This window comes from Pristiophorus japonicus, chromosome 20 (genome assembly GCF_044704955.1).
Source record: "Pristiophorus japonicus isolate sPriJap1 chromosome 20, sPriJap1.hap1, whole genome shotgun sequence".
In the NCBI taxonomy this organism is placed as follows: Eukaryota; Metazoa; Chordata; class Chondrichthyes; family Pristiophoridae; genus Pristiophorus; species Pristiophorus japonicus.
In genome coordinates, this window is record NC_091996.1 from 54,380,420 (window position 1) to 54,407,247 (window position 26,828).

General features: G+C 46.1%; 1 protein-coding gene across 1 annotated transcript in view; it reads right to left on the reverse strand.

The window, feature by feature from the left end:
* brinp1 (bone morphogenetic protein/retinoic acid inducible neural-specific 1) overlaps window positions 1-26,828 on the reverse strand; it is a 242,986-nt gene that overhangs the window by 90,370 nt on the left and 125,788 nt on the right. The window contains exon 2 of the mRNA XM_070863425.1: window positions 8,408-8,598. Within this exon, the coding sequence (XP_070719526.1) occupies window positions 8,408-8,598 (191 nt within the window). The remainder of the gene's footprint in view (window positions 1-8,407; window positions 8,599-26,828) is intronic.

Sequence of the window (26,828 nt, forward strand, 5' to 3'; positions counted from 1 at the left end):
TTTACCAGGGAGGCTTCGAGGGTGTCCTTATAACGTTTCCGCTGTCCTCCTTTGGCTCGTTTACCATGAAGGAGCTCCGCATAAAGCATTTGCTTTGGGAGTCTCGTATCTGGCATGTGTACTATGTGGCCTGCCCAGCGAAGCTGATCGAGTGTGGTCAGTGCTTCAATACTGGGGATGTTAGCCTGGTCGTGGACACTGATGTTGGTGCGTCTGTCAACCCAGGAGATTTGCAGGATCTTGCGGAGACATCGTTGGTGATATATCTCCAGCGACTTGAGGTGCCTTCTGTACATTGTTGATGCCTCAGACTCATACAGGAGGGCGGGTATTACTACGGCCCTGTAGACCATGAGTTTGGTGGTAGATTTGAGGGCCTGGTCTTCAAACACTCTTTTCCTCAGATGGCCGAAGGCTGCACTGGCGCACTGGAGACGGCGCTGAATCTCCGCATCAATGTCTGCCTTTGTTGATAAGAGGCTCCCGAGATATGGGAAATGGTACACGCTGTCCAGGGCCGCGCCGTGGATCTTGATGATTGGAGGGCAGTGCTGTGCGGCAATGACAGGCTGGTGAAGGATCTTTGTCTTATGGATGTTAAGCATAAGGCCCATGCAGTCATATACCTCAGTGAATACACTGACCATATCCTGGAGATCAGCCTCTGAATGTGCACAGTCGCAGGCATCTCCGCATACCGCAGCTCAATGACACAGGTTGGGGTGATCTTGACCTGGCCTGGAGGCAGCTTAGGTTAAACAGCTTCCCACTGGTTCTGTAGTTTAGTTCCACTCCAGCAGGGAGCTTGTTGATTGTGAGGTGGAGCATGGCGGCGAGTAAGATTGAGAAGAGGGTTGGAGCGATAACGCAGCCCTGTTTGACCCTGGTCCGGACGTGGATTGGGTCTGTAATGGATCCGTTGGTTAAGATCATGGCCTGCATGTCATCGTGAAGCAGGCGAAGGATGTTGACAAACTTTTGGGGGCATCCGAAACGGAGGAGGACACTCCATAGACCCTCATGGTTGACAGTGTCAAAGGCCTTTGTAAGATCGAAAAAGGCCATGTATAAGGGCTGGTGCTGCTCCCTGCATTTTTCCTGCAACTGGCACGCTGCAAAGATCATGTCTGTTGTGCCCTGTAGGGGACGAAATCCGTATTGTGATTCCGGGAAGAGCTCCTTGGCCACAGGGAGAAGACGATTGAGGAGAACTCGAGCGACAACTTTCCCAGTGGCAAGAAGTAGGAAGATTCCCCTGTAGTTGCCGAAGTCGGACTTGCCCCCCTTTGTAAAGATGGTCACAACCACTGCATCTCTCAGATCTCCCGGCATGCTCTCCTCCCTCCAGATGCGAGAGATGAGGTCATGTATCCGCGCCAACAGCGCCTCTCTGCCATATTTTAGCGCCTCTGCAGGGATTCCATCTGCACCCGTAGCCTTGTTATTCTTAAGCTATTTTATGGCTTTGCCTACCTCATGCAACATTGGAGTTTCACTGAGTTGGTGGCGGGTGGCATGTTGCAGGATGGAATCGAGAACACTCGAGTCAAAGGCAGAGTCTTGATTGAGGAGATCTTCAAAGTGCTCCTTGCACTGCCTGAATTAATGTGGTGGAAGCAGATTCAATAATTTTCAAACGGGAAATGGATAAATGCTGGAAGGGCAAAATATTAGCAGGGCTGTGAGGAAAGAGCTGGGGAGTTAAACTAATTAGATAGCTCTTTCACAAAGAGCTGGCACAGGCATGATAGGCTGAATGGCCTCCTTCTGTGCTATAGGAGTCTATAATTCCATTTTTGTTATTTTTTTTGTGTTTATCAACTTGACAGGGGGACTCCCAGTGCTGGGGATCTAAGGCACTTTCCAAATGTTGGCACCCAAAAGTATGGAGTATCAAGCAAATAGAAGTTTAGTATAGAATAGTCACATAGAGTAAACTCGACTCGGCTCCAACCTCAGAAGGCCATCTCTTATCATCCCACATCATTCATCCTGAAAGCCTGTTTGAGTGAGATTGATGATTAGTGCTGAATAGTGAGCAGTTTTGTGCTGTATATTTAGGCTTATTATGACTCAGCTTGACTGCCCAAACTTGTTTGAAGCTGACAATATGGATTTGAATCCAGGTCTGAGGTGAAACGACAGCCTATAACTCCACTGCACTCCGCAGCCTCCCAATAGAAACATTGAAAATAGGTTCTTCCCTCCGGAAATATCACTCGCCTGCTTTAAGTTATGAAAGCAGTTTTGGGCTCCAGTTCCTTGTCCACCCAATAACTGGTCAGAACCTGGTTTAGTCAGGACCTTTCTGTACCTTCGGAAAGAGGAGGTATTGCTCTTAAAACTATTTCTGTCTCACTCCGATTTTAATCCAGGTTTTTGAGTACAGAATATACAGCAGAGTCCACAAAAAAAATGCATTTTTGTTGTTCAATATTATTTTAATATTTTCGTTCAAATGGATGTTGGTCAAATGGAACATACTTGCCGAATCACACTTAACATTAACTCAATGTTAAAATATTCTGGTTAAATGCCCGTTAGTTTAAAGCTCAGATTTTCACCACTGCCGATGGGCTACTCACCTAATTCCACAGAACACATGGTCCCACTCACGGCACACCATTTTGAATCTTTTATCACAAAGCAATCAGTGTTGATCACTGCAGATGTATCTGACTGAATTGTTCATGAAGTGACAGATCAATGGATCTATATGTTGGAAAAGTGAGGACGAAGACAGCTACACTGCCAGTCTTTTTAAACTGTAGACAATGTTACATTCAAGAGATCAACAAAGATCTTCCAGCTTTGTTGAAGCTGTTTTTGAAGCCCAATGAACTTTACATCAGAGTTGTACTTTCTTGTTTTTACTTTTTTTCTTTCTAGACACACTGGACGGGTAAACATGTTCATGTCAGCCCATCTATTCTACTCGACTAACACTGCTCTTTCATTATTCACCTGCTGTCACTGATGCTGTTTCTTCAATAAAGTGTTTCTGTCAAGCGATAGAGAGAAATTGTCTTTTTAATAGTGAACCCAAGAACAGACTTGCCAAAACTCCAGCTGCACAATGTACTGCCTGCTCTCCTTTTTTTTTAAAAAAGGAAAATAAAGCAAGTGTCTCTCTGCCTACCGTGCTCCTGTATGCCCTGAGGTCTCTTTGGCTGCTTCGCTTTGCATTTATTTCCGAGGAGTCTTTCCGGCTGCTTTTTCCACTACATTTCTCACTTGGAAGAACTCTTCCTAGCTTTTCTCTCCCATCGCTCTCTCGATGTTTCTCCTTGATTGATTTCCATCCGCTCCCTCCCACTCATCTCTCAGTAGGAATTTCCCTCCCAAATGAAATGCTTTTATTTTGAACTTGGAAAGATCATATACTGTGTACTGAATACGTTTTTAGAAATATTGGATGTAGTTATAAAACTGTTACGCTGATATGAGATATCAACTCACAAGCACAGAATAAATCTAATGCACCAACAAGACCAATCAACCCCTGTAGAAGCAATTACTCATACAGAAAATATTGCATTTTTAAAATTCAAATAATACATTCAGAAAGAAAAGTCATTGTATCAATAGAATACCATGCAGCTCCAGCCTGAACAATTAAAAAAAATATATCATTTGTGGGATTTTTTTTTGTTCACGGGATGTGGGAGTCGCTGGCAAGGCCAGCATTTATTGCCCATCCCTAATTGCCCTTGAGTGGCTTGTTAGGCCACTTCAGAGGGTAGTTAAGAGTCAGCTACATTGCTGTGGGTCTGGAGTCACACAAAGGCCAGACCGGGTGAGGACGGCAGATTTCCTTCCCTAAAGGTCATTAGTGAACCAAATGGGTTTTTACGATAATCCGGTAGTTTCATGGGCACCATTACTGATACTAGCTTTTTTATTCCAGATTTATTTAATATGGACATCGCTAGAAAAACCAGGATTTACTGCCCATCCCTAGTGAGAAGATGGTGGTGGGCCGCCTTCTTCAACTGCTGAAGTTTGTGAGGTGAAAGTACTCCCATCGTGCTGTTCGGCAAGAAGTTACAGGATTTTGACACAGCGACAATGAAGGAACGGCGATGTATGTCCAAGTCACGATGGTGTGTGACCTGGGAGGGGTGCAATTCACAGACCCAACCCACGAGGTTAAGCTTTAAGGTTCCACGCTTAGCGCCTTTAAGTGTATATAATTGCAGCACCTTCAATTTAACACAGTTCCCAAAGTGACAGGGTGCTCCATCACTAAACTACATTCGTGTAATGGTTGGAGTTTTTTTGTTTGGAATCTTTTGTCCATGTAGGGATTCCATACTTGTCATGCTTTCCCGCCACTGGGTGGCATTTTCCAATTGGACAGAGAAAAAGAAAGAGAACACAAGCGGGGAAAAGAGCTCAGACTGTCTGTAACTTTATTGATTAGAAGCGAACTTCTGTTGTATCAAATCTTCCCAGAAGTACAGTGATGCAAGTAACGTCTCCTCATTCAATTATTCTGGAATTGTTGTATATTTATCTGATGCACAGTAAGAGATAAGTAACTTCTCTTTATTACTGTTTTTATTCGATTGTTAATGTTGAGTTACAAGAATGCGAGATCTATCTTTTATACTTTATCAACAGTTTTCACACTACATGATTAAAGGATTTGGATTCTGAAGCTCTGGCCTTTGGCCATATTTCTTGCTATAGTGTTGAAGCTAGCTGGAGAATCAGAGCTACGCTCACATTATGTTACGCTCTGACAGAAACCGGTACAGTGAAAAATCATTGTGAAGCACAACCTAAGAATGACCCTGAGTAATTGCCCAGGTCACCAGCAAAAGAACATGATGGCAGGTAGTCCTGATCGCACAAGTACCCTGTACAAGGAAATTCTGCGCTCAGAGCTCGAGCAGATCTCTACCCCTGAGCCAGACCCTCCGAGTCGATCACGGAGAGAAGGGACCCTACCCTAAAAGCCCTCAGCGATGACGTAGAAGAAAAAAAAATAAATTACATCATTACTGGCGGAGATCCCAAATGATTCTTGAAATATTCTTGAATTCTTGAATTCTTCAAGATGGCCCAGACGATGAGAATGCCCTTCCAACAGTCACGGCCGAGGCTCGCTCGGCATTCCATACATACCAGGGCCTGTGGGCTGCGCTCTGTGACCTCTACACTCAAGATAAAGCGGGAACATTCAAGGAAGATGCTCAACAAACTGCGTCGATCTTCCTAGAGAACTGCAAACTCGCGAACAGCGCCATCGCCCAATGACGGAGCGTCCCCACCCCGTGGCCTGAGAATCATGATCGAACGTCAGCAGACAGTTGGGACATTCGACAAGGAGCTCCAGGACATCGTCCTTAAGTCGGACTACCTTGATCAACTCTCGAGCCGATGCCACCGCTGCCGCAAAGAATGCAGACTTCGAGGGGGTCATAGCGAGACAAACGGATGAGTTGAAAGTGGCAGCCACAAAGGCCGAGGCGGAACTCCAGAGACTTCAAGCCAGGAAAACCGCTGCCGTACAGCAAGCAAGGGTAGAGGGGATGGAGCAAGCCGGACAAGAGGCACGGAGGCCTTGGGTCCGAATCTCACCAGAACAGACCTCAAATGACCATGCCTCGCGATTTTGGCACCTCACAGACAGGTCGGCTCACTCTGCCTCTGTATTGCGGCTTCGAACAGCGGCCCCGATCTTTCAGCCCCCCGGAATGGAATGAAGAGCTGTCCCCACCAGCCAGCGGCATAGCACCGAACTACCCGAACCCGGTCCTCTTGAGCCGGCAACCAACAGGAGGGAGTCAACTTTTGACTTGGCAGTGGACATTACCGACACTCTCACTCATCAGCGCCAGCCTGCACATGAGCCCGATGTTTATGATGGGGGCCCTATCATGTTTCAACCATGGTGTCATGCATGCAAAGCCATTGTAGACCAGGCCACCACACCAGCCATGCAGAAGCTTACCTTTCTCGTCAAGTACAAAAAGGGGAAGCTCAAGGAATTGGTAGACAGGTTCCAGCACCGCTACGTTGCGGACCCGGAAGCGGCCTACCAGGAAGCATGGAAGGAACTAGAAGAGAGTTTTGGCAATAAGACGAGGATCACAACATCCGTCCTTCAAAAGCTCGACAAGTTTCCGAATTTAAGGGCGGACGAAGGCCACAAGCTTCGCAAAGTTGCCGAATTATGCACGGACATTGCAGCACAGATGGACGACTTGCCCAAATTGAGGCTGCTCAACTATCCCCACTATCTTCACCCGACGCTCGAAACACTCACTACCTATTTACACAACGCATGGAGGAAGCGTGTATCGGAGCATAAGACCGATACCGGTGGCTACCCACTTTCGCTGTGCTGGCTAAATTTCTGAAAAAAAAGGCCAGACAGCACAGTGACAGCGACCTTTATGCAGTGAGCCCCAGAGTAAGCCAACCTCGGAGAGGATGACAAGAAGCAGAAGTTCCAGCTCTTCCCTTCGTGTCTTGGCAACATCTGCACCTTCGAAGTCGGCGTCACGCGGCTAGCCTCGGAGATATGCCTCTACCATGACGAGCGAGGACATCATCTCTCGGATTGCATTGCTTTCAGCCAAAAGCCCATTCATGAACGACCACCACAGAATGCAAAACTGACAGACCCAGGTGCATTGCAAGGAATGACAACGAACAGAGCATGCCTCCTTCATGCACGCGAGTCCGAGACAGAATGGCGGGGAGACTCACAATGAAAGGCCAGCAGATGGGCCACAGGTCATACAGGCCAAAACAAAGTGCACCAGATACCTGGCTTGCCTGTCCGCATGATCTTGTTGTAAGATCGTTTTCTGCAAGATCTACGACAGAGATCGTCCCTCGAAACATATCCGAAACATACGCTGGACGACAAATCTAATGCCTGTTTCGGAGACCCCAAAATCTTCGATGCTTTATACCTCCCGGGTCCAGCTATCCCGTATGAGCTTGCCACCAGTGGTGGAGACAGGATCACGGCCAAGGGGAGACAAGCAGGCGGTCTAGTCGTAGAAGCAGTAGATGGAAAGACCATCCTTGAGAATGCCCACATCCCTGGAGACAGAAGCGAGATCCCATGTCCTGATTACAGCAAGAAGTTCCCCCACCTCAGGTCAGTGACGGAAAAGATACCTGAGCCAAGAGAGGATGTCCTCGTCATCCTCCTCCTTGGAAGAAACTGCGCTGAGCCCCTAAAGATCAGGGAGTCTGGCAACGTGCTGAGAGGAACATCGTGGGCACAACGTACGGACCTTGGCTGGAGAGTCTCTGGACAGGTTGGCCCAAGTGGGGAAAATGAGAAAGTCCATGCCTCTGTCAACCATACTATCCTTCAGGCACTGAAGGTCATGTCCATCCAACATCATCATTCACTTAAGAGCGTGACAAAAGGTACTCACCTCAACTCAGAGGGAAACTCCGAGTTCCCTCCATTTCTCCACAACGAACCTCAGGCACTCACTCCCGCCATGCACGTAGCTCCGGAAACTCAGCCCCTCAAGGCAACACCTGGCAACTACATGCAGAAAGATCCGTATGGGCGACGTCAATGGCGAGTGCCCGACGACCTGCAGATCAACTCCGGATTCGACGGTGGAAGCAACGCTGGCAACCTCGACACGAAACGGACAAGACAAAGCCGGACTCCTCCAGCAGAAAGTATTTCCCCGGAATAACTGGCCACTTGTACGTGCCTCCGAGTCCTACCCCACCGAGGACAGAAGGGTACATTAGATGGAGGCGCACGAGACTTAACACGTATGTATACAGATGACGCCAGCCTCAAAGTCATCCCACGAATTAAGAGGAACTCTAATTGGTAAAAATTTTCAATCCTTGTCATTTTTAGACGAGGAGTGTAATGGTTGGAGTTTTTTCGGTGGAGTCTTTTGTGCATGTAGGGATTCCGTACTTGTCATGATGCTTTCCCACCACTGGGTGTCATTTTCCGATTGGACAGAGAAAAAGAAAGAGAACACAAGTAGGGAAAACAGCATCCATTTTAGCTCAGACTGTCTGTAACTTTTAGTGATTAGAAATGAGCCTTCTGTTGTATCAAACTTTCCCAGAATTACAGTGATGTAAGTAACAACTCCTCATCCAATTGTTCTGGAATTGTTGTTTTTATATGTGATGTACAGTAAGAGATAAGTAACTTATCTTTATTACTGCTTTTATTCGATTATTAATGTTGAGTTACAAGAATGCTAGATCTGTCTTTTATTCTTTATCAACAGTTTTCACACTACATTATTAAAGGATTTGGATTCTGAAGCTCTGACCTTTGGCCATATTTCTTCTTGAAGCTAGCTGGAGAATCAGAGCTATGCTCACGTTACGCTATGCTCTGACAGAAACTGGTACAATTCGACTGGAGCTGTAGTTAACTGTGGAAGCTTACCTCCAAGTATTGCAGATGACAGGACATGCGTTCCGTATTTTCGGATGATGGTGTCAATCACCTGCTGGGTTGTGGGCCGCCTTCCAAGCAAGCGAATGCTTCTCTGGAATTCTGGCATTAGTGGGATAGGGTTCCGGATTAAGTCCCTCCTTTCAACTGCAGTATTTCTCACCTTCCAACGTGCAAATTCTCTGAAATGACAACATTAGACTAGTCAAAATAACTCAAGCAAATAATGGGTGTAAAGATGGAATAATCAAAACTGAAGATGTTAAGGTTTGGATAGCCTACTTGAAGCAAACATTTTCAGCCAGACCATTTGGGTAAAATCTAAATTATGCCTCAATCTTTCCCATCTCCTCATATTGAAGATTGCTCTATCCTGTCTTTCAGGTTCCAATTCACACACCCTCTCTTCCCCATCCTCTACCACAGTGGAATTTATGATATAGCCCATGATCATTTATGGTCCGCCTCTTCTACATCTGTGGTCTTCAACTCATTTTGATGGCCTGCCTAGCTGTGGGATGTGAACAGAGCAAGGAGTCATTACAGCTACCTTCCTTTTTCTTATGCAAGTACAACATCTGAAATCCGGAATCCTTGGGACTGAATCCGTTCCGGTTTTTGGCTTTTCCGGATTTCAGACAAGAAAATCAACAGTCTAAAATCCAGAATCCTGGACCGGATTCGTGCCGGGTTTTGAGCAGCAAGGTCCAAAATCTGTCAACACCTGAAATCCAGCACGGATTCGGTTGAGGATTCCGGATTTCAGACTTGATTTTCTTGTCTGAAATCCAAAATCCTTGACCGAATCCGTGCCAGACTTTGGGTTTTGCCTCAAAAATGTCCAGTTTTCGGACAATTCTGGTTATCGGAGTTCCGGATTCAGAACGTTGCAACTGTACTAACTTCCATACAGCGAGTGTTGGGACACTATTGAAAAATAATTATTTTACATCAAAGTTGGACCTATATAAGAATTATGAAATTAGGGACTCAACAGAGTACAATTTGACTTTGTACAATAGCCCATCTTAAATCAGTCAAGTCATGATTTTTATTTCCACTGGCTTCTGATTCACTAGCACAAAATCAAAATCTACCCCACTGTGGAATCACAGTTACACCTACAGGTCCTATTGCTCTAATGCCGCGTTCCCGAGACTCACCCTCAAAGACAACTTTGGCAGGAGTTGGGTGCTTGACAAGAAGTTAGCTATTTTGTACTGAGGGCCTATGTCCACTGAGATCTTAACATGAAAATGGCCATAGCATCCTTTAGTCAGCTGAACGGATCTTTAATTAGGGGCGATTTGGAAGTGTTTTTTTCTGGCAGATTTATAATTTATTTTAATTGCTATGAGGTAAGCATGTTGAATGTAGAAAAGGTGGAATAAATGGGAAAGGGCAGAACAGATATTTGAGCCACAATAACTAAAGCTATCTATTATCTTATGACTCACTTTATAGTTAAAGAACACAGGAACGTATACTGCACAAATTATACCTTATATGTAGATATAATGATATATGTAACAGAACATTATTTAGTATGATATATATAAGGGACTGGGAAAAGTCAATTATCCACAATCTGGATAATAGTGATCTTAATATAATTAGGGTTAAAGTAGTTATAAAGGGCCCAAGTTTCGAGCCGCGCCTAGAACGGCGCAGTCCCGACCTGGACGCCCGTTTTTCGCGCCACAAAGTGCGCCTAAAAAAACCCTCCGTATTCTCCACCTCCCTGCAGGTCCTCTGGCCCTCGGCGCGGCGCAGCAGGAGCTGTAGGGGGCGGAGCCAGGTCCCTGCGCTGAAAACAGTGCCGGGACCTCTGCATATGCACGCTACAGTGGGCGCGCATGTGCAGTAGCTCCAGGCGCCCGAAACTGTGTGGGAGGGGCCGAAGCATGCAGCCCCTAGCCCTGGCCGAATGGCCTCACTGAGGCTGTGTGAATAAGGCTCCTCCCACGGCCAGCTCCTGCTTCCTCCCGACCCGACTCGACTCCCGCTTCCTGCCTCCGGACCGGACCGGACCCGACTCCCGCTCCCACCCCCCCGCTGACTGGACCTGACTCGACTCCCGCTCCCGCTCCCCCCCCTCCCCCCGACTGGACCCGACCCGACTCCCGCTCCCCCCCCTCCCGCCACCCAGGACCGGACCCGACCCCCGCTCCCCCCCCCTCCCTGACTGGACCCGACACGACTCCCGCACACCCCCCTCCCCCGCCCCCAGACCCGACCCGACTCCCGGTCCCCCCCTAGACCCGACCCGACTCCCGGTCCACCCCCCCCCCGCCACGACTGGACCCGACCCGACTCCCGCTCCCCCCCGCCCCCGCACTGGATCCGACCTGACCTCCCTCTCCCTCCCTCCCTCCGACCCGAACCGACCTCCCTCCCACCACCCCCACCCCCCGACCCGACCCAACGCCACCTACCTGTAAATCTGGTGCTGGGGACGGGCCCTGCCCGAAGTCTCGGGCCCGGTCCATTCAGCCTCCCTCCCCCTTCTCCTTCCCCCCCCCCACATCTCCTTCCCCCCCCATCTCCTTCCCCATCTCCTTCCCCCCCCAATATCCTTCCCCCCCCCAATCTCCCCTTTATCCCCTTCTCCCCCCTCCCCCTTCTCCCCCATCCCTCCCCCTTCTCCCCCTTCCCTCCCTCTGCTCCCCCCCTCTCGCCCTCTACCTCCCTCCTCTCGCTGTCAGAAACACAGACACTGACAGACAGAGAATGAGAGACACACACAGACAGACAGAGAGAAAGAGACACTGACAGAGACACACTGGGAGGGGGGTCATCCCAGCACGCTGTTTGAGGGCTCCCGGTGCTGCAGTCGGTAAGTAGAAAATGTTTTATTTATTGATTTAAAAAAAAAATTATTTCTTATTAATTTTTTTTGATTGATTTATTGGTTGATTTATTGATGTATTTATCATTTATTATTGACGATGGCTCTTTATTTGTAAAACTGAAGTGTTTAATGTTTGTAAACTTCCCTTTAAACAACCCCCCCCACCATTCCCTACGTCTGATTTGTAACCTACGCCTGATTTTCTAAAGTGTAGACAAGGTTTTTTCGAGCGTACAAAAATCTTCACTTACTCCATTCTAAGTTAGTTTGGAGTAAGTTTTCACTGACGAAACTTTGAAAACAGGTGCAAGTGGCTGGACACGCCCCCTTTTGAAAATAAAATTCTGTTCCAAAGTGGAACTGTTCTAACTGACTAGAACTGGAGCAAACTAAATGACGAGAATTCCGATTTCTAAGATACTCCGTTCTACACCAGTTGCTCCTAAAAATCAGGAGCAAATCATGTGGAAACTTGGGGCCAAAGGGACAAAGACAGATCAATTTCAAAAGGCTTCTAGCACACGTGAACTGGAAACAAAGGTTGTTCAGGAAAACAGTAAATGAGCAATGGCAGGCCTTCAAGGTGGAGTTAGTTCAGGTATAAACCAAGCATATTCCCATAAGGAAGAAAGATGGGGCATCCAAACTAGAGCTCCCTGGATGAGAAAACAGATAGAGGTTAAAATGAAAGAGAAAAAAGATGTTTATGAAAAATGTCAGGTATCACAGAGTCGAAAACTAGCCAGAATACAGAGAGTGAAGAGGGAAATTGAAAAAGGATATAAGGACAAAGATAGAGTTTGAGTATAGATTACTGGGCAACATAAAAGGAAACCCCCAAATCTTTTGTAAACATATAGGGCTCAATTTTCCCCAATACCGTTTTTCGGTGTATTTGAAGAGTTACGCCCGTTTTTTGGGGGCCCGACTATGCCAAAATAAAGTTTCGCCATTCTAATTTTTGAAATTGGCGCCTCAGACTGTCCTTTAGCTTTGGGGGTGGAGCCTAATGTCTGCGCTGAAAAAAGGATGACCCTCTTCTGCACATGTGCGAAAAAAAAATACTTTTTTTTACATGACTGCTATGGGCACGCATGCCCAGTACATCTCCCCGATCTGCATTCAGCCATTTTTAAAGAGCCAGTTGTGTGTGAGAACTTTAATTCTGAGTGGAAACAATTGGAGCTGCAATATGCAATGTGGCTCAAGGGCCAAGAATTTCTCACAGGATGAAGTGGAGGCCCTGGTTACTGTGATTAAGGCCAGATGGCACGAGCTGGACACCAGCAGAGATCAAATAAAATTTTCACCAAAAGAAGTGAAGAAATGCTATAACCAACTTTCACAAGATTACTATGCAATGGTGACCATCCCAACGTCCGGAGGCCAGTGCAAAAAGAAGTGGCAGGACCTTGGTCAAGCAGTTAGTGTAAGTAATATTTTCATTTATTCACTGGAATTGCAATTGTAAATGTGACCATCTGTATGTCCCATCCAGTAGAAAGACACCCTCTCTAAAAAGTCATAATTTCATCTTTGCAGACGAAGGTGGCCCACAACAAAAGAGAGAGAAATCTAACAGGTGGAGGCCTGGCAAATCCGCATCCACTGACACCCGTGGAAGAGAGGGTCACTGTTTTGATGGGTCCTGCCTAGAGAAAAGCAACCACCACTGTACAAGCTGGGCCCACACTCGAGGGAGAGGGTAAGTCCTGCAAATTCCACAATCTGGCTTTGCTAAAAGTTAAGTACTGTGTGGGCTAGCCATACTGCAGTTCATTGGGGTGTCTCCATCAGCTACGCTTCGGTTGATGCAATGTGCTATCATTCATCGTGGCCCTTCAAATGAGCCTGCTGCCCAAGCTGTGTGAGCCTACTCATGCCACCCTGCCCCCTCCTCTGCTGCTAACCATTTGTCTGTTCTGTTATATTTTGCAGAATTGAGGCCAACCCTAACGAGGCTGAAGCCAATGCAGAAGATTCAGAGGCGGACGAGCCTGAAGAGGAGTACATCTTCCAATCCCACCTTCCAGACCAAGAGCATGCGGGGAAGGGGGAGGGGGAGGATGAAGCGCCCACTGAGAAGGTGCTGGTGCCGCCCATTGAGGTGCCAGCCCCTTTCCTGAGTGGTGCGTGTGCTGGGACATTTCATGGTTTCCCAGCGTCCGAGGCTGCGGGTCGCAGTGGGGTGTATCGAGCCTCAACCAGGGCCCCACTGTCCGAGGCTGTGGGTCCCAGTGGGGTGCAGCGAACCACACCCAGGAACCCACTGTCTGAGGCTGTGGGTCCCAGTGGGATGCAGCGAACCATACCCAGGAACCCACTGTCTGAGGCTGTGGGTCCCAGTGGGATGCAGCGAGCTTCAACCAGGGCCCCACCGTCAGATACTGCGGGTTTCAGTGGGGTGCAGCAAGCCACACCCAGGGTAAGGAGAGGAAGGAGAGCGCGACAGCACTCTCCTGGGATGCAGGATGTAACAGATGTGGTTCAGATGATAACAATGAGTGGGGAGAGCATTGACCTTACGTGATCACTCCTGGACACCGGCAGTGGGGTGGGTGATGAGGTATCGGGACTGTCGGGAGAAGTAACAACACTCTCGGGAGAATTGGGAATACTGTCCGGGCACGTTAAGGATGGAATGTCGCAGGCAGCTGATCCTAAGTGGGAGCGAATGTTGCAGTAGCTGATACACTGTCAGTGAACATTAGGGAGGGAATGTCACAGGTAGCTGATACACTCTCGGCGAACATTAGGAAGGGAATGTCGCAGGTAGCTGATACACTGTCGGTTAACATTAGGGAGGGAACGTTGCAGTTAGCTGATACACTGTCGGTGAACATTAGGGAGGGAATGTCGCAGGTAGTTGAAATGCTGGCAGAGCGCATGAGGGAGGGAATGTTGCAGGTAGCTGATACACTGTCGGTGAACATTAGGGAGGGAATGTTGCAGGTAGTTGAAACGCTGGCAGAGCACATGAGGGAGGGAATGTTGCAGGTAGCTGATACACTGTCGGTGAACATTAGGGAGGGAATGTTGCAGGTAGTTGAAATGCTGGCAGAGCACATGAGGGAGGGAGGGTAGCTGCTACAATAAGGGCCCAGACCTCGTGGCCATTGACGGAATCAACTGCCACCCCAACTCCAATCCCCAAAGTAACCTCTGAAGAGACCCAAGCTGGGCCTTCCACATTACCGCCTGCCCACGCCCACCAACAAGAAGTGCACATTACCCGAGATGCTCAAAAGAATAAGCTTGGTACCAACCCAAGAAATGCTGTGCTACCGCAAGCGGGCAGGAGTGAAGTTATTAAGACCACGCGCAGTGGCAGGTCTTAGAATAAGGTGGAGGAGAGATGGGTGCAACCTTTGTTTGCTGCTCCTGTTGTTATTATTATTGTTGTTACTGTTGTAACTGTTCTCAAATTCAAAGTTTTTTGTAAGTGATCTTAACTGAATAGTTTAAAGTTTGATACAAGAATATTTTAATTAAAATTAAGAACAAACAAGTGTTAACATTTTGAATAGAATATATTTCAAATTATAACTGAATCATTTTCATTATTTGTTCCATTATCAACACAACCTTTTGAACTAAAGAAGAATTATTTCCATTATTTGTTCCATTATTAACACAACACAACATTTCGGAACAGGTCCAAACAGTAAACATGGTCCATTTGGGATAGTTGCCGCTGAGCCTTCAGACAGCAAAGCGTTCACGGATGAGCTGCTGGTGCAAAGCTCGAGCAATCATTAAAGAGGCACGACAGCCCGCCCTCCTCCGCTGCCGTGCTCCGGCTTCAGATAGTTGCATGGCTTCCTCGTCCTCATCCTCCTCATCATCTAAATCTTCCTCCTCATCATTAGCCACTCTCACCTCAGGTGGGTCTTCTACTACGAGCTACTGCTGCCTCATGATGGCTAAGTTGTGCAGCATGCAGCAGACAACAGTGAACTGACTGACAATCTCAGGGGAGTATTGCAAGTAGCCTTCGGAATGGTCCAGGAATTGGAAACGCTACTTCAAGATACCAATGGTCCTCTCTAAATTATGCTGTGCATCGCAATGTGCAACATATTGTATTCCCGCTCAGCTTCCGTCCGGATTACGCATAGGGGCATCATGAGCCAGATGGCGAGGCCGTACCTTTTGTCCCCCAGCAGCCAGTTCTGCCCTTCTGGCTGCTGTTGAAACATGGCTGATATAGCGCTCTCGTGTAGGATAAAAGCAGCAAGGGTGCTCCCAATGTATCTTGCATCAACTGCCATGATGCGATGCATGTCGTCACACACAAGCTGCACATTCATAGAGTGGAAGTCTTTTCTGTTCTTGTACATCTCGGAATCATCCAAAGGTGCTCGCAAGGCGATGTGAGTACAATCAATGCAAGCCTGTACCTTTGGGAAGCCAGCAATCCTGGAGAAGCCCACAGCCCTGTCACGTATTGCCTGGGTGGTCATGGGGAACTTTATGTAGTCATTCCTCCGGGCATATAGTGCAGCAGTCACCTGCCAAATGCAGATATGTATTGCCTGTTGAGAAATGGCATACACATCCCCAGTTGTGGCCTGGAATGATCCAAATGTATAAAATGAAAGCGCAGCTGTAACCTTTACTTTAACTGACAAAGCAGTCCTCCTGACGCTTCTAGGGTGCAGGTCTGCTTTTATTAACTCACAGATTTCGGTTACAACTTCTTTGTGGAAACGCAGCCTTCTCACACAGTCTGCCTCACTCAGTTGCAGGAATGTCACGATATACCCGATGTGGGTAAGGCCTCCTGCCCATCAACCTACATGCTCTGAGGTTCCTCAGCTAATGCTGCCTAATCAATCTTCTCCTCTGCACCACCATCATGCAGAAGGCTTGCACAAGGCATTGTCAATATTGCCTCCATAATTAAATTGTAGCTTTGCAACAACCTCAAAACAGCAGGACATAGCACTCACACCTCTTAGAACATAAGAACATAAGAAATTGGAACAGGAGTCGGCCATACGGCCCCTCGAGCCTGCTCCGCCATTCAATAAGATCATGGCTGATCCGATCATGGACTCAGCTCCACTTTCCCACCCGCTCCCCATAACCCCTTATCGTTTAAGAAACTGTCTATTTCTGTCTTAAATTTATTCAATGTCCCAGCTTTCACAGCTCTCTGAGGCAGCGAATGCCACAGATTTACAACCCTGTGAGAGAAGACGTTACTCCTCATCTCTGTTTTAAATGGACAGCCCCTTATTCTAAGATCATGTGCTCTAGTTCTAGTCTCCCCTATCAGTGGAAACATCCTCTCTGCATTCACCTTATCAAGCCCCCTCATAATCTTCTTCTGAATTCCACTGAGTCGAGGCCCAACATACTCAACCTTTCCTCATAAGTCAACCCCCTCATCCCCGGAATCAACTGAGTGAACCTTCTCTGAACTGCCTCCAAAGCAAGTATATACTTTCGGAAATATGGAAACCAAAACTGCACGCAGTATTCCAGATGTGGCCTCACCTTATATAGCTGTAGCAAGACTTCCCCACTTTTATACTCCATCCCCTTTGCAATAAAGGCCAAGATACCATTGGCCTTCCTGATCACTTGCTGTACCCTGCATACTATCCTTTTGTGTTTAATGCACAAGTATCCCCAGGTCCCGCTGTACTGCGGCACTTTGCAATCTGTCTCAATTTAAATAATAACTTGCTCTTTGATTTTTTTCTGCCAAAGTGCATGACCTCACACTTTCCAACTTTATATTCCATCTGCCAAATTTTTGCCCACTCACTTAGCCTGTCTATATCCTTTTGCTGATTTTTTATGTCATCCTCACACAATGCTTTTCCTCCCATCTTTGTATCATCAGCAAACTTGGCTACTCAGTCCCTTCTTCCAAGTCGATAATATAGATTGTAAATAGTTGGGGTCCCAGCACTGATCCCTGCGGCTTCCCACTAGTTACTGGTTGCCAACCAGAGAATGAACCATTTATCCTGACTCTCTGTTCTCTGTTAGTTAGCCAATCCTCTATCCATGCTAATATATTACCCCCAACCCCGTGAACTTTTATCTTGTGCAGTAACCTTTTATGTGGCACCTTGTCAAATGCATTCTGGAAGTACAAATACACCACATCCACTGGTTCCCCTTTATCTACCCTGCTCGTTACATCCTCAAAGAACTCCAGCAAATTTGCTATCCTTTCCTATCTCTCTCCAAGGTGCATGCCCTAGTATGTACCACACACTGGTCTGCGCGTGCGGAATAGGCTTGTTTAGAACGAGAAGCTAGGCATTCAACGAAGACATCTGGGGCAACAAAGTGTAATGCAATTCTTGAATTTTTTTCAAAGTAGCACCCCACCACTGAATATCTCCTCAACGGGCTCGAGAGTCGGAGCATCGGCCGTCAGAATCGCTCCCTCACCCGGATATTGTGCCTCGGGGCTCGGCTTCCAACCCCCTCCCCCGGGCTTCTTTTGAAGCCGAGTCCCGAGCCCTTGTGTCTGGGCAAGGGAGTGATTCTGATGGCCGACGCTCCAACCCTCGAGCCCGTTGAGGAGATATTCGGTGGTGGGGTGCTACTTTGAAAAAAATCAAAAATTCAAGAATTGCATTAGGCTTCCAACTTCTCCCTTTTGACTTTGAAAAAATTAAGAATTATGATGCATATTCTCTGCCTTCTTAATGTCCTTCAAAACTTTGGACAAAAACAATGGCGTCTTTCTGTGCCGATTTTGTAATGTGCGCTCATTTTTCTTAAGTACCCAGAAGGTCACATACGCCGTCCTAGGAAAAATGTAAGTTGGCCAAACTTGCTTAAATCTGAAAAACTGACACAGACATCAAGTTACACCCCCATGACTCAAAAAAATCGTAACCTAAAAAAATCATACCTAAGTGAATTACGCTATGAAACTTTGGGGAAACTTGGAGATTTTTAGTTACTCAAAAAAAAAAGGCACAAATAATTGGGGAACATTGAGCCCATAAAAAGTAAAAGGAATGGTGGGGCCCATTAGGGACAAAAAAGGAAATCTTCTTGTGATGGCAGAGTGCATGACTGAGGTAATGGTTGAGCACTTTGCATCTGCCTTCATGAAGGAAGATGAAGTTTATGTTGTAGTAGAGGAGAGGGGAGCAGAGATATTAGATAGGATAAAAATAGGTAGAAAGGAGATGATGGTCGGCATCACTCAAAGTTAACAAGTCACCCGGTCCAGATGGGATGCATCCTTGGTTGCTGAGAGAAGCTAGGGTGGAGATAGCAGAAGCTCTGGCCACAATCTTTCAATCCTCCTTGGATATGGGAGTGGTGCCAGAGGACTGGAGCATTGTAAATGTTACACCTCTGTTCAAAAATGAGACAAAATTAATTCTCACTTGGAGAAGCATGGGTTAATAATATGGGACAGCCAGCACGGATTTGATAAAGGCAAATTGTGTCTGCCTAACCTGATTGAGTCCTTTGATGAAGTAACAGAGAAGATTGATTATGGTAGTGCAGTAGATGCTGTAAATATGAACTATCAAAAGACAGTTGATGAAGTACCACGTAAGAGACATATTCAGAAAATAGAAGAAACAGTGGTTAAAATAAAACAGAAAAAGATGTTTATGACAAATGCCAGGTACAAAATACAGCAGGAAACCAGCTCAAATATTTGTATATATTAATAAAGGGATGGTAGTAACTTGGGGATGTAATTGGCTAAGGGATAGAAGGCAGAGAGTAGTGATGGACGGATATTTTCTGACTGGATGGCTATTTGGACCATTGGTTTTCATGTTATATATAAATGACGTGGACTTGGATATGTCTGTCCTCCCAGGGGATTTGCAGGATCTTGCGGAGACAAGAACGTTAGTGTTCTCGATTAGGCCAACATCCTCAGCATTGAAGCACTGACCAGACTCGACCAGTTCCGTTGGGCGGGCCACATTGTTCGCATGCCCAACACAAGACTCCCAAAGCACCGCTCTACTCGGAACTCCTACACGACAACCGAGCCTCAGGTGGGCAAAGGAAACGTTTCAAGGATACCCTCAAAGCCTCCTTGATAAAGTGCAACATCCCCACCAACACCTAGGAGAACCTGGTCAAAAACCGCCCGAAGTGAAAGAAGAGCATCCGTGAGGGCGCTGAGCACCTCGAGTCTCGTCGCAGAGAGCATGCAGAAAACAAGTGCAGGCAGCAGAAGGAGCATACGGCAAACCAGACTCCCCACCCACCCTTTCCCCCAACGACTGTCTGTTCCACCTGTGGCAGAGACTGTAATTCCCGTATTGAACTTAACTGAGAACTCACTTTTGGAGTGGAAGCAAATTCGAGGGACTGCCTATGATGGACTTGGGAATAGGGAGTACAATTTAGAAATGAACAGATGATGCAAAACTTGACAACATAGTAAATAGTATGCTGCATAGAAGCAGACTTCAGGGGGTCATAAACAGACTGGTGAAATGTGCACACACATGGCAGATGCAATATAATGTGGATGTGTGAAGTGATACACTTTGGGAGAAACAACATGGAGAGGCAGTATAATCTAAATGGCACTATTTTGCAGAGGATGCAAGAGCAGAGGAAATTGAAGTACATATTCACGAATCTTTGAAAGTGGCTGGGCAAGTTGATAAGGCAGTTAATTAACCATACGGGATACTTGGCTTTGTAAATAGGGGCACTGAATAGAAAAACAAGGAAGTCATGCTAAAACTTTATACCTTAGGAAGGATGTCAGCGTCTTGGAGAGGGTACAGAGGGGGTTTACCAGGATGCTACCAGGGATGAGGGACTTCAGTTATGTGGAGAGATTGGAGAAGCTGGGATTCTTCTCTTTAAAGCAGAGAAGGTTAAGGGGAGGCCTAGTAGAAGTATTCAAAATTATGAGAAGTTTTAATAGAACAAGTAGTGAGATACTTTTTCCTCTGGCAAGTGGGTCGGTAACCAAAGGTCATAGATCTAAAATAATTGGCAAAAGAACTAGAGAGGAAATGAAGAGAATTTTTTTCACACAGAGTTGTTATGATCTGGAATGCCTGTCAGGGTGGTGGAATCAGATTCCATCGCAACTTTCAAAAGGCAATGGGACACATACTTGAAGAGGACTAATTTGCAGAGTGATTGGGGAAAAAGCTGGGGTATCAGACTAGATTGGACAGCAATTTCAAAGAGCTGGCACAGGCATGACAGGCTGAATGGTTTCCTTCTGTGCTGTTAGATCCTATCATTCTATGATTCTATAAGCGTTATGATCAATAACTCACACCAAAATAGCACTCCTGTTGTCATGACAACTGAACCTGACACCGTCTCGCTCTGCCACCTAGTACATTCACTGTGCTGTCTCAGTCCAAAATATAAGCTACTGCACGAAGGAATCATAGAGCTGGAAGGAAGTTTTAGCTGATATAAAGAGGGAAAAAGAGAAAATGCCTTGGGGGGCGGGGGGGGGGGGGGGGGGGGATGGGGAAAAGCGGGGGCATGGAAATACAAACTTTATAAATTCCTGTCAGCTCAGCGAGTAATTGGCCTGATACTATGCTGCAGTAACCAGGAAGGTGACATGTTTAATTACCGATGCTGTTCTGGCCAATCTCCTCCACGATAACCTCAGTGCCTCTGAGCTCAAGAGAGGGATCAGCAAAATATTTCCACAGTGGCCAGTGGCCCCCTGTGCTGAGTGGAGGTCAGATGAGTGTGGGATCTGGCTCGGCTGAGATGACTCAATGTTAAATAGCCTGCCAACGCTCACCGTCTAACCTCAAACAAGATGAATAGCCATGTGGTTGCGGTGTTGGCGGACAGGCCGTGCCTGCAGCCTGCATCTCAGCACAAGTCACCGCCTTCAGGAAAAGATAGGGAGGATGAAACGGGAAAGGGAAAATTAAAAATAGTGTTTGCTCCCCAATCAGGGTGAGGTTGAAATAGCACTCAAAATTCCACACTAAAAAGGCAAAGTTTGATTTTGATATGCTTTTTAGTACAGGTTGAACCTCCCTTATCCAGAACTCCCTTATCCGGAACCACTCCTCGACCAGAACCATTCCCGGCCACTGGGTGGCGCATGCGCAGAGCTCTAACATGAACAAATTGAAGTCTTTCCTTGCTGCCGACTCCCGTAATCGCTTGCCCAACCCCGCGATCCACTGCCTCCAACCCACCCCCCCGCGCCCACCCCCCCCCATGATCTCTCTGCCGCACTCACAGCCCCAAGCCAGCCAGTCCCAATATCCCCTTGCTCAGTACCTGTACCATCCAATTAAACGTGACCACCCCTGGTTTGGAAAAATCCGTTATCCAGAACAGGGCAGGTCCCGAGGGTTCCAGATAAGGGAGGTTCAACCTGTACAATATTTAAATTTGCATCAATTTTTTACCATTTGGGGAGAAGGGAGGGTTTTGTGAAAAAGTATTGCTTGAGTCTCTAGCCAATGTTAACAAATTGTATAACCTTTAGGAACATAGGAACAGGAGTATGCCATGCAGCCCCTCAACCCTGTTGCTCCTTTCAATTAGATCATGGCTGATCTGCATCTTAGCTCCATCTAGAGGTCAGGAACGACTATGGTGATGGGTGAGCATGAAACCAACAGCTTTTTAAAGAAATTTGTAAACAAGAGCTGCACAACAATATGATTGATGAAATGCGGTCATCATAGTGCCAATTTTATATATGCATTCAAAATTGTGGCTGAGGAAAAGGAGGCATGGCTGACTCCAATTATTAGAATGTTGCCCTTTCACCTCTGGCACTCAGCAACCTTATCTGCAGACCTTCATTTAAAAAAAATAGTTTATAATTGACAGTAGATTAATTTCACGTGTGTGAATGAGGGTGCGCAAGAGTGTGTGGGGGGGTGGAACGGGGGGTGGGAGTGTGTGTGAGAGAGTGTGAGTGTGTAAGAGAGAGAGAGAGAGAGAGTGAGAGAGAATGAGTCTGCGATAGGGGAGGAGAGCACAAATGATTAAGACTCTTTGTCATATTTAATGATGTAAAACTGTGCAGCAATTGTGTGTATAAAGTCCCTTAATGGTACATGGAATTCAGCATTCCCCAATCAGGAGCGGCGATTTCTCTCCAATACATAAACTCAGAGCTGGGCTCTTATATTAGAGAAGACAATGCAGAGATTAGGCATCATTAAACATATGCAGAATGGGTAATTGAGAAATTAAACACACATGCCACAATACTTCAATAATGGCTGATGCTGAATTTCACATAACATTCCCCAACTGCACATTGCCATTAGCAGACCTTTGAGTCATGTCTCAGAGTGAGATTACCAATTCACTCTCAAATCATTGGGTTTGTTTTATGCTGTAGATTTGAGGCTGCAAAGAACTGGAACGAGACTTCAATTCACTTTGATGTCTCTCACTGCCAGCAGAGCGGACACGTTTCATTCCCCTGACATGCCCTATATTTAAACCTATGCCCCAATGGTGAAAGGATAGTGTGTTAACTCATTGTGCTTTTTGAGTAAATAAAAAATGTAGTTTAAAACCATTCATGAAAATCTGACGAAATATCACACCACACATCTTCATTTGATCAGGTTCATTCTGCTTTGATACAAATGGGGAACACAGGGTGCACCCAAAGTTGTCCCTTCATCCGACTACATCCCAATATTAATGTGCGTTAAAGCTCTTCTTTCCGAGCAAAGTTAATCTTCAAGATGCAGTAATCTTTTTATTTGTACATTGCTTTCGAGGTAGTTGCTGAAATCAATATGAAAAATTACATTAAACCCATTCGACCTGTTGTAATTGCTTCATCCCAGTCACGTTTTAAGGGTAATTACATTTTATTGCGATTAATTACTGATCTTTGCTTCTCAATCAGCCCCAGTGCAAAGCTTGGTTCTATTGAGGTCTAGGAAAGTGACCTATACATTGACAGTTAGATTATTGCAAAAAGAGAGTGAAGCTTTCACTCAAGTTCTTATTGCTTTCTTTGTCCTGGAGATATCATTTTAACTCACCCACCCGGTAGGAATAGGGTGGGTTTGGATCCCACTATCCTATTTTACAGTCCTCCCAATTTTAGTCTCCATTAAATTCGGCAGGGTGTAAAACAGGCTTCTCACCCAAAACACCCTCGTTCCCGTCGGGCGGGTTAGGTTAAATTTACACCCCCCAAGTTTTTTTAGCTATTTTGCCAGCATCACAGATACTGTAATAAGAACATAAGAAATAGGAACAGGAGTAGGCCATACGCCCCCTCGAGCCTGCTCCGCCATTCAATAAAATCATGAATGATCTGATCATGGACTCAGCTCCACTTCCCTGCCCGCTCCCCATAACCCCTTATCCCCTTATCGCTTAAGAAACTGTCTATTTCTGTCTTAAATTTATTCAATGACCCAGCTTCCACAGCTCTATGCGGCAGCGAATTCCATAAATTTACAACTCTCAGAGAAGAAATTTCTCCTCATCTCAGTTTTAAATGGGCAACCCCTTATTCTAAGATCATGCCCTCTAGTTCTAGTCTCCCCCATCAGTCAAACCCCCTCATAATCTTATACATTTCAATAAGATCACTTCTCATTCTTCTGAATTCCAATGAGTAGAGGCCCAACCTACTCAATCTTTCCTCATAAGTCAACCCCCTCATCTCCGGAATCAACCTAGTGAACCTTCTCTGAACTGCCTCCAAAGCAAGTATATCCTTTCGTAAATAGGAAACCAAAACTGCATGCAGTATTCCAGGTGTGGCCTCACCAATACCCTGTATAGCTGTAGTAAGACTTCTCTGCTTTTATACTCCATCCCCTTTGCAATTAAAGCCAAGATTCCATTGGCGCTGATCACTTGCTGTACCCTGCATACTATCCTTTTGTATTTCATGCACAAGTATCTCCAGGTCCCGCTGTACTGCCGCACTTTGCAATCTTACTCCATTTAAATAATAACTTGCTCTTTGATTTTTTTTTCTGCCAAAGTGCATGACCTCACATTTTCCAACATTAAACTCCATTTGCCAAATTTTTGCCCACTCACTTAGTCTGTCTATGTCCTTTTGCAGATTTTTTGTGTCCTACTCACACATTTCTTTTCTTCCCATCTTTGTATCATCAGCAAACTTGGCTACGTTACACTCAGTCGCTTCTTCCAAGTCGTTAATATAGATTGTAAATAGTTGGGGTCCCAGCACTGATCCCTGCGGCACCCCACTAGTTACTGGTTGCCAATCAGAGAATGAATAATTTTCCTGTTTTCTGTTAGTTAGCCAATCCTCTATCCATGTTAATATATTACCCTCAACCCCTCTGCTGCATAACACCTCAGATACAGGCTAGAATGAAGCTCTGTTCAAATGTGTTTTTGTGTATGTTGGGGAGTCTGGTTCTTTTGAGCTTTTGATAGTTTCTGGTAGAAAGGGTTAAGCCTGTTGTTTTTTTGTGCTGGCATGTAGTAGTTTCAAACAGATTATATTGCAAAAATCAGGAGCATAACAGGTTGATGATGCAAAGAGGTGTGAGACTACCTCCAGGAGGCAGTGTCACACAGTTCAAAGTTTGCATCCACTGTGTTGTAATGACAGTACAGTTTTTACTTCAAATTGAACAGATCCCCAGGTGCCCCAGGTGGTCCATTTAATCTGACACTCCCGTTGGCGCTCAACAAACATGAAACATGCATTTTTCAATTCTGCCCAGCAGCATTGGTGCACAGAATCAGCATTATAACTTGTATTTACTGGCTGCATATCACACTCTTGATGTATTATTTTGAGACAGCAGTTCAAGTGGCTCCTGAAGTATCACTGTTATGTAGAAGGGCCAAAAGCCACTATGTGCATTCTCTCGCTCCCTCATTTGTATACACACACACACACACACATGCATTTACATGTATGTATTACATGTACATAAAATATGTACATCAAAGCAATAGAAATAATGTAATATTTATGTATACTGTATATAACTTAATATTTATGCAACACAAAACAGAACCAGCTGTAGTGCATCTATAATTAAAAGTAATGGGGCTCCTCATTGAATAAAGTGGCAAATGGAATTCAATCCGGAGAATTGTAAGGTAATGCATTTGGCGAGGGCTAACAAGGCAAGGGAATGCACATTAAATGGTAGGTCACTGAGAAGTGTAGAGGAACAAAGGGACCTTGGAGCACAGGTCCACAGATCCCTGAAGGTACCAGGCCAGGTAGATAATGTGGTTAAGCAGGCAGCTGAAATACTTGCCTTTATTAACCGAGACATAGAATACAACATTAGGGAGGTTATACTTGAATTGTATAAAACACTAGTTAGGCCACAGCTAGAATACTGCGTGCAGTTCTGGTCACCAAATTACAGGAAATAGGTGATTGTACGAGAGAGGGTACAAAGGCGATTTATGAGGATGTTGCCTGGACTGAAGAAATGTTAGCTATTAGGAAAGATTGGATAGGCTGGGGTTGTTTTCTTTAGAACAGAGGAGGCTGAGAGGACACCTTATTGAGGTGTATAATATTATGAGGGGCCTGGATAGAGTGGATGGGAAGAACCTATTTTCCTTAGAGAGAGGTCAACAATCAGGGGGCATAGATTTAAAGTAATTGGTAGAAGGTTTAGAGGGAAGTTGAGGGGAAATTTCTTCACCCAGAGTGTGGGGGGACTTACTGCCTGAAAGGGTGGTAGAGGCAGAAACCCTCACCACATTTAAAAAGTGCAGGGCTACGGAGCAAGAGCTGGAAGGTGGGATTAAGCTGAATAGTTCATCGGCCGGCGCGGACATGATGGGACGAAATGGCCTCCTTCCATGCTGTAAATTTCTATAATTCTATGATAATCAAAATCTCCAAATTGAACAACATTTTATCCAAGTACTGCAAGCTCCAAACCAATTGGCCATATATAATTTGTCTTGTCCAAAAACAGGATGGTCGTGTATCCAGTATTACAATCGGTTTCCACATAAAAAGCATGCTTCCATCTCCCAGTTCTCCCTGATGTACATGCTATAGGCTGTGTTGCTCCACATTTACCTCCAGTAACTGTTCAGTTTGGAAAGCAGGTTGCTGTCCCTGGTGCTGTACAGACTCATAATGAGATGGAGCATTGCAGCGAGGAAGATCGAGAAGAGCGTTGGTGCAATGACGCAGTCTTGCTTGACCCCGGTCCGGACATGGATTGGGTCTGTGATGGATCCGTTGGTCAGGATCGCAGCTTGCATGTTGTCATGGAACAGGCGGAGGATGATGACAAACTTTTGGGGGCAGCCGAAACGGAGGAGGACGCTCCATAGTCCCTCATGGTTGACAGTGTCAAAGACCTTTGTGAGGTCAAAGAAGGCCGTGTGCAAGGGTTGGTGCTGTTCCCTGCATTTCTGTTGTAGTTGTCGTGCAGTGAAGATCATGTCTGTTGTACCCCTTAGTGGACGGAATCCGCATTATGTCTCTTGGAGGAGCTCTTCAGCCACAGGGAGAAGACGGTTGAGGAGGATTCTTGCAATAATTTTCCTAGTGGCCGACGGCATCTAAGTGGAGGAAGAGCATCCGGGAGGGAACTGAACACCTCAAGACTCGTCGCCAAGAGCATGCAGAAATCAAGTGCA